This window comes from Coloeus monedula (genome assembly GCF_965178545.1).
Source record: "Coloeus monedula genome assembly, chromosome: 15".
Taxonomy (NCBI): domain Eukaryota; kingdom Metazoa; phylum Chordata; class Aves; order Passeriformes; family Corvidae; genus Coloeus; species Coloeus monedula.
This window is the reverse complement of record NC_138795.1, coordinates 5,587,221-5,603,683: the sequence shown is the minus strand read 5'-3', so window position 1 is coordinate 5,603,683 and position 16,463 is coordinate 5,587,221. Positions and strand designations below refer to the sequence as shown.

The following is a 16,463-nucleotide window of genomic DNA, read 5'->3' as shown; positions in this document are numbered from 1 at the left end:
ATCAATTTTCTATTACTGAGACTGGTGCTCATAGTACCATTTGTTAAATCAATTTATTATCCTCCCAACCAACTTCAGTGATCAGAGCGTGAAAACATTGAAAGAAAATTAAAACTAGTGGAAGTGCTGCCTGTTTGGATAACAGCACATTTTGCTGTTTCAAAGGATTACTCATCTGCACCAAAGTTAATTTCAATGATTTAGAATCTTCTATTTCAGGGAGGCCTGGCTTGCACATTGTGATGGATTCAGGAAGAAGTATAATTCGTTCTTAAATTGTTAAACAGCACGTTAGGGCCGAGTATCCAAGTAAAAATGAATGGATTCATTTGTAATCCTAAACAAGCGTGTCTTAAACAAGCGTGTCTGCGTGTGGGAGGGTAGGGATGGCAGGCTGGGGTAACCTGTAAACAAATGCCAGATGCACAGTAGCACTTCAGGCTTTGGTGTTGGAAAGTAGCCAAAATAACCTGCAGAGAAGGGAAACGGTCCTTTTCTGCCTAAAATGGAATTCTGCAGATCCTCCAGTCCTGTCCTCCCATGCCCTTCAGCGGGAGGGGGAAGTTCCCTGGATTTTCAGAGTGCAGTGGCTCTCCCATCTTCATATCTCTAAGCTTCTGAGTGTAAACTAAAGCAAAGCACCTCAGCAAGTGCCACAATCCTGTAGGGCAGAGGGACCTTTGGAAGGTGTCTGGGAATGTTTCTGATTTCTGCTGCGCTGTTCCTTCTGGCTTGGGTTGATGATACACATATGGCAGGGGCACTGGAGCTGCAGATGTGCTGTACAGGGTAAAATTCAGAAACCAAAGCTGATGGTATCATATGAACCATGAAATGTTGCACTGGCGGGACAGGGGAAGTATTTCACTCATAGTTCTTTCTCAGGACATAAATCTCTATAATAATAGTTTCAAGTCATGGCTGGTACTTAAAATTAGTTGGTTTTTTTTTTTTATATGGCAAATATTGGTACTCTCTTCCCTGCCAAATACTGCAGAGCTGTTACAGGGATTATAAGCCATTAAAAGAAAAAAAAAAAAAAAAGAGGTCCTTGGACTCTTCTGTCTTCCTCTGGGTTCTGTATATGCTTGGTTTTGAATTTCTTAGATGCCTGTTCAGGTGGCAGAGTGCAATGTTGGAATGAAAAGTCAGCTGGATATGAGGAATTGCAGTCTTGGAAAGTCCTTGCCACGCTGCCACCAGACTAGTGGCATCTGAGGGCAGCTCTGCTTGGATGAGGCCGGTAGGAAGAAATTCAGTAAGACCACCACGGAAATTTAACCTAGGGGAAAAAAATGCCTTATTTTGGAAAGTTTTGGGCTGTTTCTGTAAAGCAGGCTGCCTGTTGAAGCTTTTCTGCTCTCTTCACACAGCTTTATTTACAGCTCAAAGTAAAAAAAAGTGGCAGTTCTTGACTGGGACTGTTAATGTATACACTGTACATCACGTTTATTGCAAAGTGTGTTAGCAAACTACCAGCCTAGTTTTTAACCTGCAGATAATCTTACTCTCATTTATATTTTTGGGCTGTGTTACTTTCTTTGCCCAGCATAGGCACAGCCATTGGAATCCATCCAGTTCACCTAACAACTTTCATTAAAGAAAATAGCCCTTGTAATAAAAATTACTCAGTGTGACAAGATTCTATAATGTATTTTTTTAAAGCTTCATAAAATTTTGTAGCGGTTAATGCCACTTGTTTGGGGTTTTTTTAATTTTCTTTTAAAAGAAAAAAAATTGTCTTAATTGGGACAATATTTGAAATAGAATTAAATAACTATTTTCTGTCTGGGTGCATAGAAGCCAGGCTGTGTGGCAGGAATAGCACAAGGATAAGGAAATAAGAAATCTCCTTGAAAAGCACATTTTACTGACTTTTGTGTCTTGTGAGGTTGCTCAGAAATCTGAGATTCTTCAGTTAGGGAAAGCAGATGCAATAAACTCTGCCCACTTACAGTTCACAATAGGGAAGTCTTAATCTTACAAAATGCAGAGATCAAACATGGATTTTTCTGCAGCAGTTGGGAGGAGCAGCTTACCTGAGCATCATCACTCTGGCTGCAGGACAGCCCTCAGCAGGTGTGTCCCCTGCAGCAGTGCTGAGGGAGCACTTGCAGCTTTTCCTTGTTCTCCCAGCCATCAGGGACATGATTCCTGATGTGTGAGGCACTTCTTACCAGTGCAGTGAGCAGCAGGCTCCTGACTGCAAGCATGGAATGCTTTGGTATTTTCCTACTATGGAAGTGTAGTAAAGAAGTGCTGAAGAACCAAACCCAGCTTTAGGGAATGCAGTGAGAAGTCAGTGAATTGGGCTCTCTGCTGTCTCTTTGCAGAGTACTTGCCTGAGAAAACTTCATGGCTCCAATGCCATCCTTTCCCCTGTTGCACAATAAAAATGGGGAAATCTCAGGTTTTAGCTGCTTGTTCATCCATACATCCAAATCACCCTGTCCTCAGTCAGTGTAGCAGAGCAGCCATCATCATCACAACTGATATGGTCAAGTTCAGTGACTCTGTGTTCACCTTCTGGGGTGTGTGTGACAGCAGATCCCAGGACAATCTCATGTTTGGTAGCAGGCTGAGTGTGCCATGCTCTTACCCCTGGAGGAGTCACTTCAGCTGCCTTCAGGTCTCAGAACAGATGAAATGGCACCACAAACCAGAACGGTTCAGAAAGGCAGATGATGCTAAAATGGAAATAATGAGCGCACACGTGGAAGACAAACCTCTGGGATCTTTCAGAGTCTCATTTTCTCATTTTAATCAAAGAGCTGAAGAAAGTCTCACTATATTTTCCATTGGTTTGGAGCTTTGGATTTTTTAAGACTTCCCACTGCTTTTTAGGTTTGGCTTGGATAATGTAAGTATTGTGGGGTCTGATCTTCAAAGTGTCTTCTGCTATTACCAATCTCTGGCTATTGTTAGGGAAATCAGACTGAGAGTGTCTGTGTGATGGTTCCCTCCTTTATTATAACGAGCACCAGCAACCACTCCCGTGTTTATCTTGTCTTGGGCACACTAAGTGAGGTCTGCATCCTGGTTTGGGTTTAGCTGATTTATGCTTGAAGTGAGGATTGTTTGTTCTCTGCAATAAAACAATCTTTTGTGACAGACTAACAATGGCAAGGGATGAGCTCTGATGTTAAACAGTGGTAGCTTTTCTTTCCTTCCTTTTTTTTTTTCCTTCTCTTCTCGTTTTAAGTCTACCCACTGCCTCAGGAGGAAGGCAGCTGCACTAATAATATGTCTAGTCTCTGTGGAAGGCCCTTATTTGAAAAATCTGTAATTGAGTGGACAAAATTTCTGGTTGCTTGAGAGGATCTATTCAGAGGAGACCTGAAAAGGATGAGGGAAAAGCACACTAGACATCAAGAAGTCCTAAGGGCTCTATTGAGCAGGGAAACCTATGTAGATATTGTGGGACAATTACACTTGTCAGGCAAAACATGAAAAAGGATCTGTGAAAAAAAATTCCTAGGGAATGTTAAACAAAGCTTTGAACAGGGCAAAGAGCTTGCTGGGAATACCTCAAAAGCAAGGAGGTGTATTTGGCTGATATCTGAAGGAAAGCACATGATGGCTGCTTCAAAGAGCAGGCACAGAATGTGTAATGACAGGGCTTCTGACCATTTTCACAGTTGCCAGGTCAGCACAAGGGGGAGAGCTCATAACTAGCTTAAGTTTATTTGCTCCTTTGCTCTTTTCAGTGAGCTGTTCCAATGCCCAGCCTCCCTGGTGCCCTGTTCAGGGACACTTTCCTGCTGTTGGCCTTTCCAGCCCCTGCCTTTCATGCCTCTTTTGGAAGCTGAGGAAGATGTGCTGTACAGAGTGGAGAGGATATGTTCTCTACAGAAGGCAAATAACCCTGTGAGGTTATTTGTATTTCAGTGATTGCCTCTAGTCAAGTTTTGTTGTGTGAGACTTTAAGAAGTTACTTGCTTGGATGTAACATACTAAGTTTTGGCTAGTGAGGCTTCTTTCCTGCATGGGTTGCTGATGGCAGTGGGTGGTGTGGGGCATTAATGAACAATTCCTGGCACCCTCTGAATGGGGTTTGCTGTCAAAACTTCAGATGCCTAGAAGATCAACCCATTAGTGATGAGGCCAGCATCAGCTCAGCCTATTTTTAGGTTTTTCTTTGCTGCTTCACTCTTTGATGTAAAGACAGCTGTGTTCCCCTCTCTCTTGATGCAGACCAAACTTTTTATCTCCACTTTGGAACAAGCTGTCCATTGTTTTGATCACTCAGTGATCTTTCTCTGCAGCTCTCTTGTTTGAATTCTTGTTAATCATGGTGACTGCCAGTGCCTGTGTTAATTCAGATGTGGCTCCAGTCCATGTTCAGTAGTGTAAATATTTCCGTATTTAAATGCTAATCTCCTCTGATAAGCATTTAACAAAGCCATCCCCCTACACATTGTGGCTGTGCCTGTCTTGCAGCTTGGAGGGGTGTCTGACTAGGCTTTTTCCTGGTTTTTATTTATGCATGAGTGGATGGTTATGTTGTGTGTTTTGAAGAAACCAAACATAACTTAAATGCTCTGAGTGTGGTTTACTTCTGAAAATAAATTCCCCTGTGTCTCTTCTAAGTTACAGTGGTTTTCCACAAATGTCCAAGAATCCTGGCTCAGGGTCTGCTAGCTGTCTTGTTATTCCTTTTCCTCTTCCTCTGCTGCTTTCTTTCTCATCCTATACTCTTTGTTCCTTTTTTTTTTCTCCTCTGTTTAATTGCTTCTGAGATTTTGTAACATCTTCAAAGTCTTGCTTAGGCAGTTATTTTTAGACCTTTAAAAGGAAGTCATTTTTACTTCTTTTTTCCTGTTACTGCATCTGTTACCTGTTGAGGCCATACTTCCAAAGACATCTCCTTCTGCTAAAGACAGAACTGCATTTTTAAGAAATGGGTTGTTACAGTGTCCCAATGTCTCTTTTTCATACAGAACACCTGAAGAAACGCCTGGAAGATTACATGGCCCAGTTCCCGAACGTGCGGATCCTGCGGACCAAGAAGAGGGAAGGGCTGATCAGGACTCGCATGCTGGGGGCCTCCGTGGCCATCGGGGACGTCATCACCTTCCTGGATTCCCACTGCGAGGCCAATGTCAACTGGCTGCCACCTCTCTTAGGTGAGTGGGGAGTTGTTGAAATTATTCCCACCTGTTGTTTTCCCCTCATGCTGTAAGTGGATAAAAGAGACATGGGATGTCATAAAAGGGAGAACAAACCAACCACAAGACTCAAGTGAATTGTTGGCAACTTGTAGTGTTTAACGGAAGATTTTTTCTGTTCTGGAGTCCTGCACTGTGCAGTAACCCTGCCATATGCTTTTGTTAATTAAAGAGCAGAAATCATATTCTTCTGTTTCCTCGTTAAATGAAATCTTAAATAATTTACAGCTTGGTAGAAGAGTAAACTATCACATGGTCATTCAACAGCTTGCAGAGAGGAATGGCTTTATGATACAGAAAAGATCTTTGCATACAGTTTTTGAGTAGCTTTATAACTATATTTAACTTCATAGCCTGTGAGCCTGTGAAAAACACTTCTTGTGAATGAGAGCTGCTGGTGTGTATTTGCAGAACATGAGCACTCTTCCAAGGCAGCACTTCATCTTTGAGGAGGTGTCAGTTCTTTTTAAGGATGCCTAATAGAAGGGACAGTGCCGTCTGTTTCTGGTACCTTGTCTGCCTCTGGCCGGTACCAAACTCCTTCACAGCCCTACTGTGAGAGCCCTACTGTCAGAGCTCTCTGAGGTGTGACTTCCTCAAATAGGCTGTGGCAACAATCATCAAGTGGACATTTAAGAAAGAGTCAGATTTTCCCTCAGGATTGATGGATTGTTATCCTGTTGCTTTCACTACAGTTTATATCTGGCAATAGTTTGAAACATTTGCAGCTTTATGAGCCCCAGGGAGGGAGGACAGAACTAGCTCCAACACCATTTAAATGAGAACACAAAGAGGATGCTTTGATTTTTAAAGCACAGAAAGGATTTCTGTGAGATGTGTTTTGGAAGCTGAAACATCATTTTATCGCCTTTGCTCTGAGAGCTAACTTCCAACAAGAGACCGTCTCAGTAATAAAATATTTTTAAAATTCCAGATGTTTATGCAGGAATTAATCCTGTGTTGTATTATTTGGTTGGAAGAAAAGGTTGGAGGGGAGGAGGTAGCACTTGCATTTCTTCAGCCTGCTGAGAGTACTTATGCCATTAGTCTGAAACGTTTCCTGCCAGATTCTGGCATGACACTTAGGGCTGGGTGGTGCAGTGGGTTATTCCCTGGATTTGGATCTGCACAGAAAGGTTCACATCCTGGTCAGTTGTGGAAATGGGGATTGCTGACTGAGTACAAGAAGTCTGGTTTCAGCCTGGCAGTCAGCTCTCTGTGGTAGTGTGGCTGTGTCTTCCCATTCTGCTTCTGGGTGATGGGTGCCTGATGTTTTTCTCTCAATGATTGCAGAAGTAGCAGATAAATTGATATAAATTGGAGCATCTGCTCAGGAGAGAAGCAACGAGGAAGAAAGCTATGTCATTCTTGGACAACTTCACATTTTGATGCTCTTTTTTTGTAATTTCATGGTCAAGAGAACCAACTGGTGCAGATTTTCTAACGTGTTTCTCCAATCTTCAGATCGCATTGCCCGAAACCGCAAGACTATCGTTTGTCCTATGATTGATGTTATTGATCATGACCACTTTGGATATGAGACTCAGGCTGGAGACGCAATGCGAGGGGCATTTGACTGGGAGATGTATTACAAGAGGATCCCTATTCCTCCTGAGTTGCAGAAACCTGATCCCAGTGATCCCTTTGAGTAAGTTACTGAAACACAGCGTGCTAAGAGCCAGCTAATGAAATAACACCCGCTGCAGACTTGGTTTACACCTCAGCATAGCAAAAGCCAGAAGCTGGTGTTAAGCTACTTGCTTTTTTTGGCAGCTGTTTGCTTTGTTGGTTTAAAAGAAATGCATTGTATAGTAGCTGTGAACACTCTCCTTTTCATTGCTGTTTTTTGCCACGTTAATCCTGCAGAAGTTAACATTTCATTTCATTGAAAACTCTAATGTGTAACAATTAACGTGGTCATTTATTACTGAGATCTTTCAAACATAACTTAGTATCCCTAATGCTCTGCCAAAAACAACAAACCAAAGGTGGGTTATGTGTCATTTCCAGGTGGGGGAAGAAGAAAACCTAGCAGAATAATTACAGCAATTTTGATGATTGCAGTGCACTGCAGAAGTAAATCTGTGATCAAGTTGTCCTCTGCTGTTGCTGTGCTTGTCAACACTGAGACAGTTCTGCTTTTATACTTCTGCAGTGTTTTAAAAAAACCAACAAAACAAAAATAACCCAAACAAACCCCTTTTTGAGGTCAAACTCAAAGACTTAATCCTACAACTGAGGCAGAGCATCATGTGTGCAGCATACAGGTCCCATGGGGAGAGGTGGTGTCCTGTGTCCTGTCACTTAATGGTCAACTCCTGCCTGTTTGGAGGAGAGGCATTGGCTGGTTCTGAAGGGAGCCAGGTCTGGTCCTCCTCGTTTGCAAGTGGGAAATCAGTAGATAACACCAAAACAACCAAAACGAACTTTGACAGGGCTGTAAAGGCACCAGGAACACTGGGTGGTGAAAAGAATATTTGTCAAATCTTGCTTTGTTTTTTAAATGTTTAGCTAGAGATCTGTGTCTTTGAATGTTTTGTAATATGGAGTCTGGTTTTTCCTTAAGGTCTCCTGTAATGGCTGGAGGACTGTTTGCAGTCGATAGAAAGTGGTTCTGGGAGCTGGGAGGGTATGATGCAGGTCTGGAGATATGGGGAGGAGAGCAGTATGAAATATCCTTTAAGGTGAGCCATGTTCTCTGGAAATTACTTTTGTTTTGAAAAGTAAGAATTTGTTCTGAGGCACAGAATGTGAATGATCTATCTTGTCCTTGCTTTTGCGTGTGACTAAAGGTGAAAGAGCTGGGAGTAGTAAGGTAGTGCACAGAAGAAACAGTGCTGATGTGAGCAGTCAGCTCTGAGGGTCAGTTTTGGAGCAGGGCTAGCTGGGGTGTCCCTGTCCTGTGGCCACAGCTCCTGATGCATGCGCCCTTGGCAGCAAGGGGAAGTCAGCTTGTGTGGAGCTCTTGGACTCTTAGGCTCACCCTGGAAAGATGGTGAAATACTCTCCTCCTTGAGGGAAGGATTCCAGTTCCAGGAGTTCAGTTTGAGTGCCCAGAGAGGAGAACAACTTTGTCTGTAATCAATCCAGCTGACTCCTGGTTGTGAGGAACCCAGGCTAATACTTACCTGGGAAGAAATCTTCAACAACTGGAGTCATAACTGTTGCTGGCAATGACTTCGGATCATTATCTGCCTGGCTTGGGAACAGTTCTGCTACTGACTGATTGGCTGAGCTGGTCAGTCGAGGGCTTTAAGAGTTAGCCAGCTGACCAAAAATGCATACTAAGAGTAACATGCTACTGTAACCCACCAAGACTGCTGGTACCTGTGTTCTGTTGGAATATGGCACTCTGAAATCCAACTTGGGAAACCCAGCAGAATGTCCCAAACCCCTGAAGGCAAGTGGCCTTCTCTTCAGTAGGGGGAATCCTTCCCATAGCCTGGACCAAACTGAGTGAAGATTTCTATTTTAAACTCTGTTTGAGGTTTCTTTCAGAGGTTGAATATTTAATTTTACAGGTGTCTGGATGCCGCTGACCTCAGCACGGGGCTAAAAGATGGCAGGGGTGCTACTGTAGTGCACAGTTTGGTTTCAGCAGCTAAAACTCTGCACATCTCCCCTGACAAGTCGTGGCTGATCTCTTACAAAACAGATTCCTGAATCTCCACGCCTCTGTGCAATTCAAAGGATATCAATCCTCAGCAAGCCCTGTTGCCATACACACACCCCGTGTGCTACTGGGCAGCAAACAGAGGGAGAAAAGACTTTGATTTTGAGACATTCTTTTCTTCCATCATTTGCTCACAAGAGTCTCTAAGTCACCTTGGATGTCCCTTGTCCTCTGTAATGGTGGCAGGAAGGGAGGGGTGAGGGCACCCTCTTTGGGGGTGTCACTGTGGTTAGAGCCATTTCATCTTGGTGTTGCATGTAGTGAAATTGTGTAAGGCGCTCATTCTCTGTGGGAAGGGCAGGGGCAGCATTCAGCCTCTTCCTCTCTGAAAATGCTGATTTCCAAGAGTGATGACAGTGGCTGGGCAAGCCCTTTGTCTCCAGTGCCACAGCAGACAGTCACACTGCTTGATCTGCAGGAAATAAGACTGCTTCATTCATCTGTTTGCTTATCCCCTCTGAAACACGCTGTGTTTTATTTCAGTCCAGAGATGGTAATTTATGGAGGGATAAATTTGCTTTAATTAATCTCTGCAAAGACCACCTTTTTCCTTTCATTGTGCAACAGAAAAATGAAGTTTTCACTGAAAGAGACTCAGTGTATTTTCAGAAATTAAGATAAATTGATACATTCATCTGTGGCTGATAGATTTAATAATTCTGCTGGAATTGCAAGAATAGAAGGTTTGTTCATAGAATTTATGAAGCTATGACATTTCCTGGCGAGCTTGGAGCTACGTTTTTACCTTTAGAAGCAGACTGAGATTTTGTAGTAAAAGGTGCACTGTCAAATAATTTAAAGCTCTGGCTTTAGGCATGGGGTACCCGCTTTCATATTATTTATTATCTCATGGGAATTCAGATTCTAAGCATGCCAGATTTACAGCCCAGCTTTAACAAAGAATCCATTCCTGTCCCTGGGTGTTGTGGGTGCAGGTGCTCTTCTGTACTGCTGGTCTGTGATCCATTGCATTGGATCTTGCCTTCTTGAGACTTACCAGGAGTACAGGGATTTTTGGAGGGTTATTTTGTGTTTGGGTTTTTTTTTTTTCCTTAAGCATATTCTTTTTTTGGCCATTCATGGACTGTACTTTGCTGGTTTTGCCTTTATTTTAAAATCCAGGGCTCTGTTGCTGAGAGACTGGAAATAAACAAGTTTATTTAGGAGCCTCTTCCCTTTCTTTTTGGAAATCATACATATTTCTGTTATCAGCTGTCTCTGCTTCCTTCTGAGCACAAATTTTCAAGCAAGCCAACAGAGAAAGCATCAGTGTTTAACACCTCAGAAAAACATTTAACTAGAGGGTGGATCAAACTCTAGAAGCCTTGCACCTTGTATGAAACGTGTACATCAAACATCACTAGGAAACACTGCATGTAGGAGGAACAAAAAAATTTAGGTGAACTTTTTAACCTTAACTGCTGGTTTGTAGTTTTCTGGGTCTTACCAATCCCTTAAAACAGAAATTTCTAGTTCAGAAATGAAGGAGTTGATCTATCCATTCCGTATTCAAGCAGAAAAGAGGCGCTGCTTCCTTCTCTTGACCTGTGTATATCCAGAGCAGCTCAGTGCCTCTAAGGCAGCACTGCTGCAGGTCAGGGTGTGCCTGTTTCAGGTCACTCCAGACACAGCAGGCCGGTCACAATCTCCAGTGGTAGTTGCAGGTGAATTCCCAGCTGCTGACCTTGAAGTGTGTTCTTGTATTTTGGGAAAAGAGTGAACAAGCATTCGTAGCTGTCTCTGTGGGGCGTTTGTCACCTTTCCTTTCTGCCTCGTGGTTCCTCTGCTCAGCAGACTTCATTGAGGTGGGGTTTTTTGCTCTTTTGGAGTTACTTCCTTATCTCTCCTCTCTTACAGTTTTTCCTGGTCTTCCTTATCTTTCTGATTGTGTGAACAAAACTGAATGCTTTACCCAAAGTTACAGTGGGCCTTTCCTCTTCTAAACACAATTTAATAGCTGCCTACGTAACCACTTCTCTTTTTTTTACATAAATGCATTTAATTTCGAGCAGTATGTGTGAAGCATTTAAACTGTTCCTTCCTGCAAGTGCTACTTTGTACAGCACTTATCTACGCTCAGTTTTATTTGAGATGCTGTTGCCTCTTTTCCAGTATTTTTGTGGTTTCTATTCTCTTTGGCTTACGTAATCGTCACTAAACTGCTTCACACCTCTCTTCCATAAATACATAGTCTCTGATTTTTTTGGTTATGGGGAAACAGAAGAGTAAAAAGGGATGTCTCTTGACTTGTATAGGCATAATTATAGATGTACTTTGTATCTCAGATCTGAGTGGTGTGGTTCCCAGTCCACACTGTACTTGAAGAGCAAAGAATGAGAATCCAGAATGTCCCTCGCTAGGTGATAAATCATTTCAGTTTTAGAAACATTTGTCTTGTAATTTGAAGATTGGAAAGCCTTCATAAAATGTGAAGGACTCGGTGCAAACAAGCCAGATTGGCAGTTGCCCTGGAAAGAGCACTTAAAGGGGAGACAAAAGAGCTGGTCAGTATTTGTGATCTTCACTTCTTGCTTCAGCAATAGGAAAAGAGCCATTGCACTTTGGTGATTGTAGGTCATTGCATTTTTCCGTATCCTTTTCCCATACCATCAGCGTGGATTGCTTCTGATTTCCACAGCACAAAACATGTTACATGTTTTCCAACAAATCCAAGTGCTGCATAGCTCCTCTTCACATGTCTAATGGCTGCATCTCCTTTGCCCCACGCCAGCAGCACATTTCTGATTCCCATTTTGCCACTGGGCTCTGGCAGGTGCATAGTTCGGGTGCAGCTGCCAAGGGATCCCCTCTGACAGCATTTGTACTTGTGTTGCTGAAGTTAGTGCTGATTGTGAGCCTGCACTGCTTATTCCGGGCACATACTCACGCCACTTTCCAGCAGCTCACGTTTGCCCACACTGGAACAGGCCGGGCATTCTGCTGCTTTTTTTGTGGGCTTTTTTTTTTTTAGCCAGCACATGCTGCTTAATTCTAAGGCTCTCAGCTGCAGTACAGGGTGGCTTCTCTCTCCCTATGTGGTGATGCACAGATCAGTTTCAGGCCATTGACTTGAATTTTTTGCCTTTGTTCACCCTCTGCTTGGTTCAGGTTCCTGAGCAGCCTCCCACCAAGCAGCAGCAGGGAAGTGCTCCCCTCCAGTCCCTGAAATGTGATTATTAGAAAGTGCTGTCATTACTCTCAAATGCTCCAGACGGCGAGGAGGGGCTGTACTGGTGTGTGGTGTGCGAGAGGTGCTGTGCAAACACACGGATCCCAGTGCCTCACGAGCTACCTTAATCTCTCAGAGAGCACCAAGTCCCAGCAGTAGGAGCAGCTGATACTTTCAGTATAGAGGATTACAATTTTCCTGAATTATTGCCCTTGCTTTCATCCTCTCAGCTACTTTGTTATGCAGAGAACCCCCTTGACTTATCCTCTGTGTCCTTTTCTTCCCACCTTTCAGTGTGTGCTCACACAACCAGCCAGCTGCTCTCTGTTGGTCCATCCCATGGTCTTCAATTCTGTTGTGTCTTGCAGAAGCAGCTTTATTTTCAAGGCTTAACTATCCTTTGTGTTTTTTCCCTCTCTTGGGAAGCATTGGCTCACTATGGTGCAGTCACTGGAAACCATAAACCTTGTACACTCAGGTAATTTGTGTTCACACACCAACTGCAGCATTGTATTGTGTGTTTGAGAGGAGAGGTTCAGCTGTCTTACCTGACATTGTTTTCTGAAATTGCAGAAAGGGAATTGGATCAGCATAACATTCCCATGTAGAGAATAGGTGGCATATTATCTGCTGCTTTCATAGCATACTGACTGAATCAAAGGCTCTAGAGTTGCTTTATGAATATGGAGTTACAGCTCTCCAGGCCTCTGGGAAGAGGGAAGCAATATCACCAGTGTTATTTTATTTCCCTTGTGTAGTTTTTATTATTAGGGTGAGATTGTGGCCTTAGCTAAATCTGCTCAGTGTGCCCATTGACCTCAGCATAGCCAGGTTTTCTCTTAATTCTAGCAGATCTGTCAGCTGCTGGATTCCAAGCCCAAAATGAAGATTGGCGAAATTGTGCCTGAGGAGGAAGAGAAATTTCCTGTTCTCTCTTGATGAGATCTGATTAGATTATTGTAAGAAGCACTGTCTGCCTGACCAGCTTTAATTCTTGTTCTTACGGCATAAATGGCCGTTTGAAATCAGGTGCAAGTTCAGGCTCTGACGTTTTCTGTCATGTCAGCCAGGGAGTGAGGCATGATCTGTAAAACACCCAGAAGAAACTGGCTCCTGTGGCCTAAGGAGAAGGCAGTAAGTGCAGTCATTGTTGTGGGGAAGGCACAAGGTTGTGGCTGCCCCACAGCCCAGCACCGTTTCAGCTGTCTGACAGCGCGGTATTTTTAGCAGTGTACGTTCTGGTGTGTCATGCCTGGGAACTGTACTCTGCTTTAAAAACAACCAAATATCAGTAACTGAGTGGAAGTGTTCCCTCAGCTAGCACACAGCTATTTTGGGTTTGCTTCCCTTGCAGTTACTCCTTGACAGACCCTTGGATGCAATTCCCTGACCTTTAGCTCTGGCTTTCGAATGCTTTTGTTAGCTGTGTTTTACCAATGCATATCACGCTCTTTCCCTCTCCCCCTTCTTCCAGTTGTATAGATAAGGACTGGTAATTGTCTTTATGGAGGTGGTAATGAGTTCTGTCACCACACAAAGCAGCTCACTAATAAAATAAATCAAAGCAGCAACGAATGAATGGAAAGCATGCCTTTAAAATTAGATTTGTACTGTGGGTGCCACACTGTCACTTGCAGCGTGAGGCAACATTAAAAAGGCACAGAGGTGGCAAAGTACCTTGAAAGGGTCACTGAGTTCTGCTAGTAGGGATTAGGAAGCTTTCCATTGCCTCCATTGCAGCATCGTTTGGAAATAAATATTTTAAAGCACGATCAGGAAAAGAGCAAGTCAAACTGATGTTAGGTTTTACTCATTAAGCAACTGAGTTAAGTAGCTTTTTTGATCACATCGTTGCATGTGTTCATGTAATGTTGTCTTTTATGCCTGGAGTCTTGTACCAGGCTGGAGCTCCTGGCCCATCAGTTGGGTCCAGCCTCCCCCTCCTGCTGCCTCTCCAGCGTAGGGCTCTATGGATCATTGCTGTCTGGTACCACTTCACCAGCTCTGCAGCACAAGGCCAGCTCTCTCCTCTCCAGCTGTACTGACTGCAGGGCTCTGCTGCTCAGCTTACATCATGGACATCATGTTCCAGAGAAGTGTATTCATGGTGGTCTGCCTGAAAGCCTTTCCTTAGAGATGGGGCAGGTGAGGCATCCTGGGGGCAGGCAGCAAAGAAAACAGGCTGGTGTTTGCAGCCAGGCTTGTGTTACACTAAAATGCAGCTGGTGTGAACCCCTCAGGCTTCTTGCTGCAGGGTGCAGTGCAGGGTTGTGAAGGTTGTTGAGGAGTGTGTGTCTGTGCAACGGGGCTCTGGGCTTCTGCTGCTGCTCCTGCAGGTTTTTATGGTTCCCAGAACTGTTGCGGCTCTTGGAGCCTTACACAAACCTTTTCTGTCGTAGAAACACAAACCATGGCCAGATCCTTGTTTTCTCCGCGTATCTGTTCATTTCCTAGCAATGAAATCATGCTCTGGCCCTCTGCAGCCAAAAGCACAATCGCTGCAGAGCAAGAAGCATTTCTAATTCCATAAGAAACTTCATAGAAGCTGAGTGCTAGTTTCTTTTTCATCTCTTCTGCACCAGCCTCTCAGGACACAGCAGGGACAAAAGGATTGAAATTCTGTAGAAGGAGAGTTTGTCAGCTTTCTTCTTGTCTCTCTCATCATAACGACATGTAATTAAGTACCTTGAACTTTAGAAGTTGCCTGCGAAAAATATTTCTCTAACTGAGAGCAACCAACCTCCATTAAGTTATACGCAGTCAGCAAATGACTGTAATTATTAGGGCCAGCAGACAGCTGAAACTCCAGAGGACTTTAGTGTCAGAGCTAATAATTATGCAGCAGCCTTGGCCAAATATTTCTCTTCCGAGCTAAGTATTTAATATTGTCGCTGTAGAATATTAATGGAATTGCCTGCTATGTGTGAAGCTGTTGACTAAGCTCATTGTACAGTGAACTGTGGTGGCTCAAATTAGCCCCAGTGAACGGGGAGATCAAGAGCTCTGCACCAGCCTGCCTGAAATCCATGGCCTTCAGGGCACTCCTGTGGGATCTGGGGACAAACAGAAAGGCAAAGGCAGTGCCTCGCTTCAGGAATTCAGAAAGTCATTTGTTTGGCATTCTAAAGGGTGCTTTTTCTTTAAGTATTGATTGAATATTTCTGTGAAGCACACAAATATTTCTTAAACTTAATGAAGTAGATTGGCTGGTTTAGAAAATGTCTCCTTTTGTTTCACTTTGACAAAATTACTACATCCATGCTATAAATAAAGAATAAAAGAAAGTTGTTGCAGAGCGCTGGCACAAAGTGAAATCTTCCCAGATGGGGAAGGAAGCTTTTGGGCCCAATCTAGACATTAACCAAGCATCAAGGTAGTCCTCTCCAACTAGGAATGTGTTCTAGTGACTTCCTGAGGGCTTTTTAAAGCTATTTATGTGTTCACCAGGCAGAGATTTCCACTTAATTGTAAGGCTGCAAAAGCAATGAATGAATGTCAGCAATGAAACCATAAAAGAGCAGTGATAACCACAGGGAAAAGTAGCAGTTTCTTCTGATTTCTGGCACTTGAACAGGCTCATGAATTCCCTGGAGCCTTGTGCATAACACATGACCACCTGTACTAGGGAGATGGCCTCCCTTTTACAGCCTCGTTACACAACCTACACCCCGGGTTTTTTATGGCAGCCCAGTTTAACTATTGTGGTTACTACTGCTGTAATAACATATATCAGTTTAAAGCAAGGTGTGTGCTGTTTTCTCAGTGCTCAGATTTTTTTCCCTGTTCTTTTCTGTATAGAAGGCTTCAGAGCACTTGTGCTAAATCAAGGCTTGCTGCATGGCTCTAAGCAGGTAGTTACAGGATTTGGGACTAAGGCAAGGAGGGGAGGGGATTTGGGAAGAGTGTACTTTAATGTAAAAATCTGGGTTACATTTTTTTATTACTTGAAAGTCTTTTCCTTTTCATTTTCCTTCATAAAGCCAAGACTGAATGTGTTTCTCTGCTGTTCCACAGGTATGGATGTGTGGAGGTCGCATGGAGGACATCCCTTGCTCTAGAGTTGGTCATATCTACAGGAAATACGTTCCATACAAGGTTCCCACAGGAGTCAGCCTGGCAAGAGTAAGTGGCAATGGCATTCCCCACAACAGTAGTCTGACTGCAACGTGACCATGCTGTTGTCTACTCTCACCCCACAATGAGAGGCAGATGTAGGGGGTTTTGTCTGTAATTTGCACTTGCACAGTTTTACAGTGGTGGATGCATAGCACAAAGGGAAGAGAGCCTGGGGAGCTGCAGATGAGTGTGTGAACAGCTGCCATGCTCCCGATATCAGCCACTGCTGGGTGCTGGACACGGACTTTGTGATCAGGCACTGGCTATAAAAACAAGATATGGCTTTATTTGTGTAATACTTCAGTCATTTTATAGCTGTGCTCTCCAAGAACAGCAG

The 16,463-nt window shown here is 43.5% G+C and overlaps 1 protein-coding gene across 1 annotated transcript in view; it reads left to right on the top strand.

The window, feature by feature from the left end:
* GALNT10 (polypeptide N-acetylgalactosaminyltransferase 10) overlaps positions 1 to 16,463 on the top strand; it is an 80,142-nt gene that overhangs the window by 54,471 nt on the left and 9,208 nt on the right. Inside the window, exons 5-8 of the mRNA XM_082291275.1 lie at positions 4,941 to 5,126; positions 6,633 to 6,816; positions 7,735 to 7,852; positions 16,025 to 16,132. Of these exons, the coding sequence (XP_082147401.1) occupies positions 4,941 to 5,126; positions 6,633 to 6,816; positions 7,735 to 7,852; positions 16,025 to 16,132 (596 nt within the window). The remainder of the gene's footprint in view (positions 1 to 4,940; positions 5,127 to 6,632; positions 6,817 to 7,734; positions 7,853 to 16,024; positions 16,133 to 16,463) is intronic.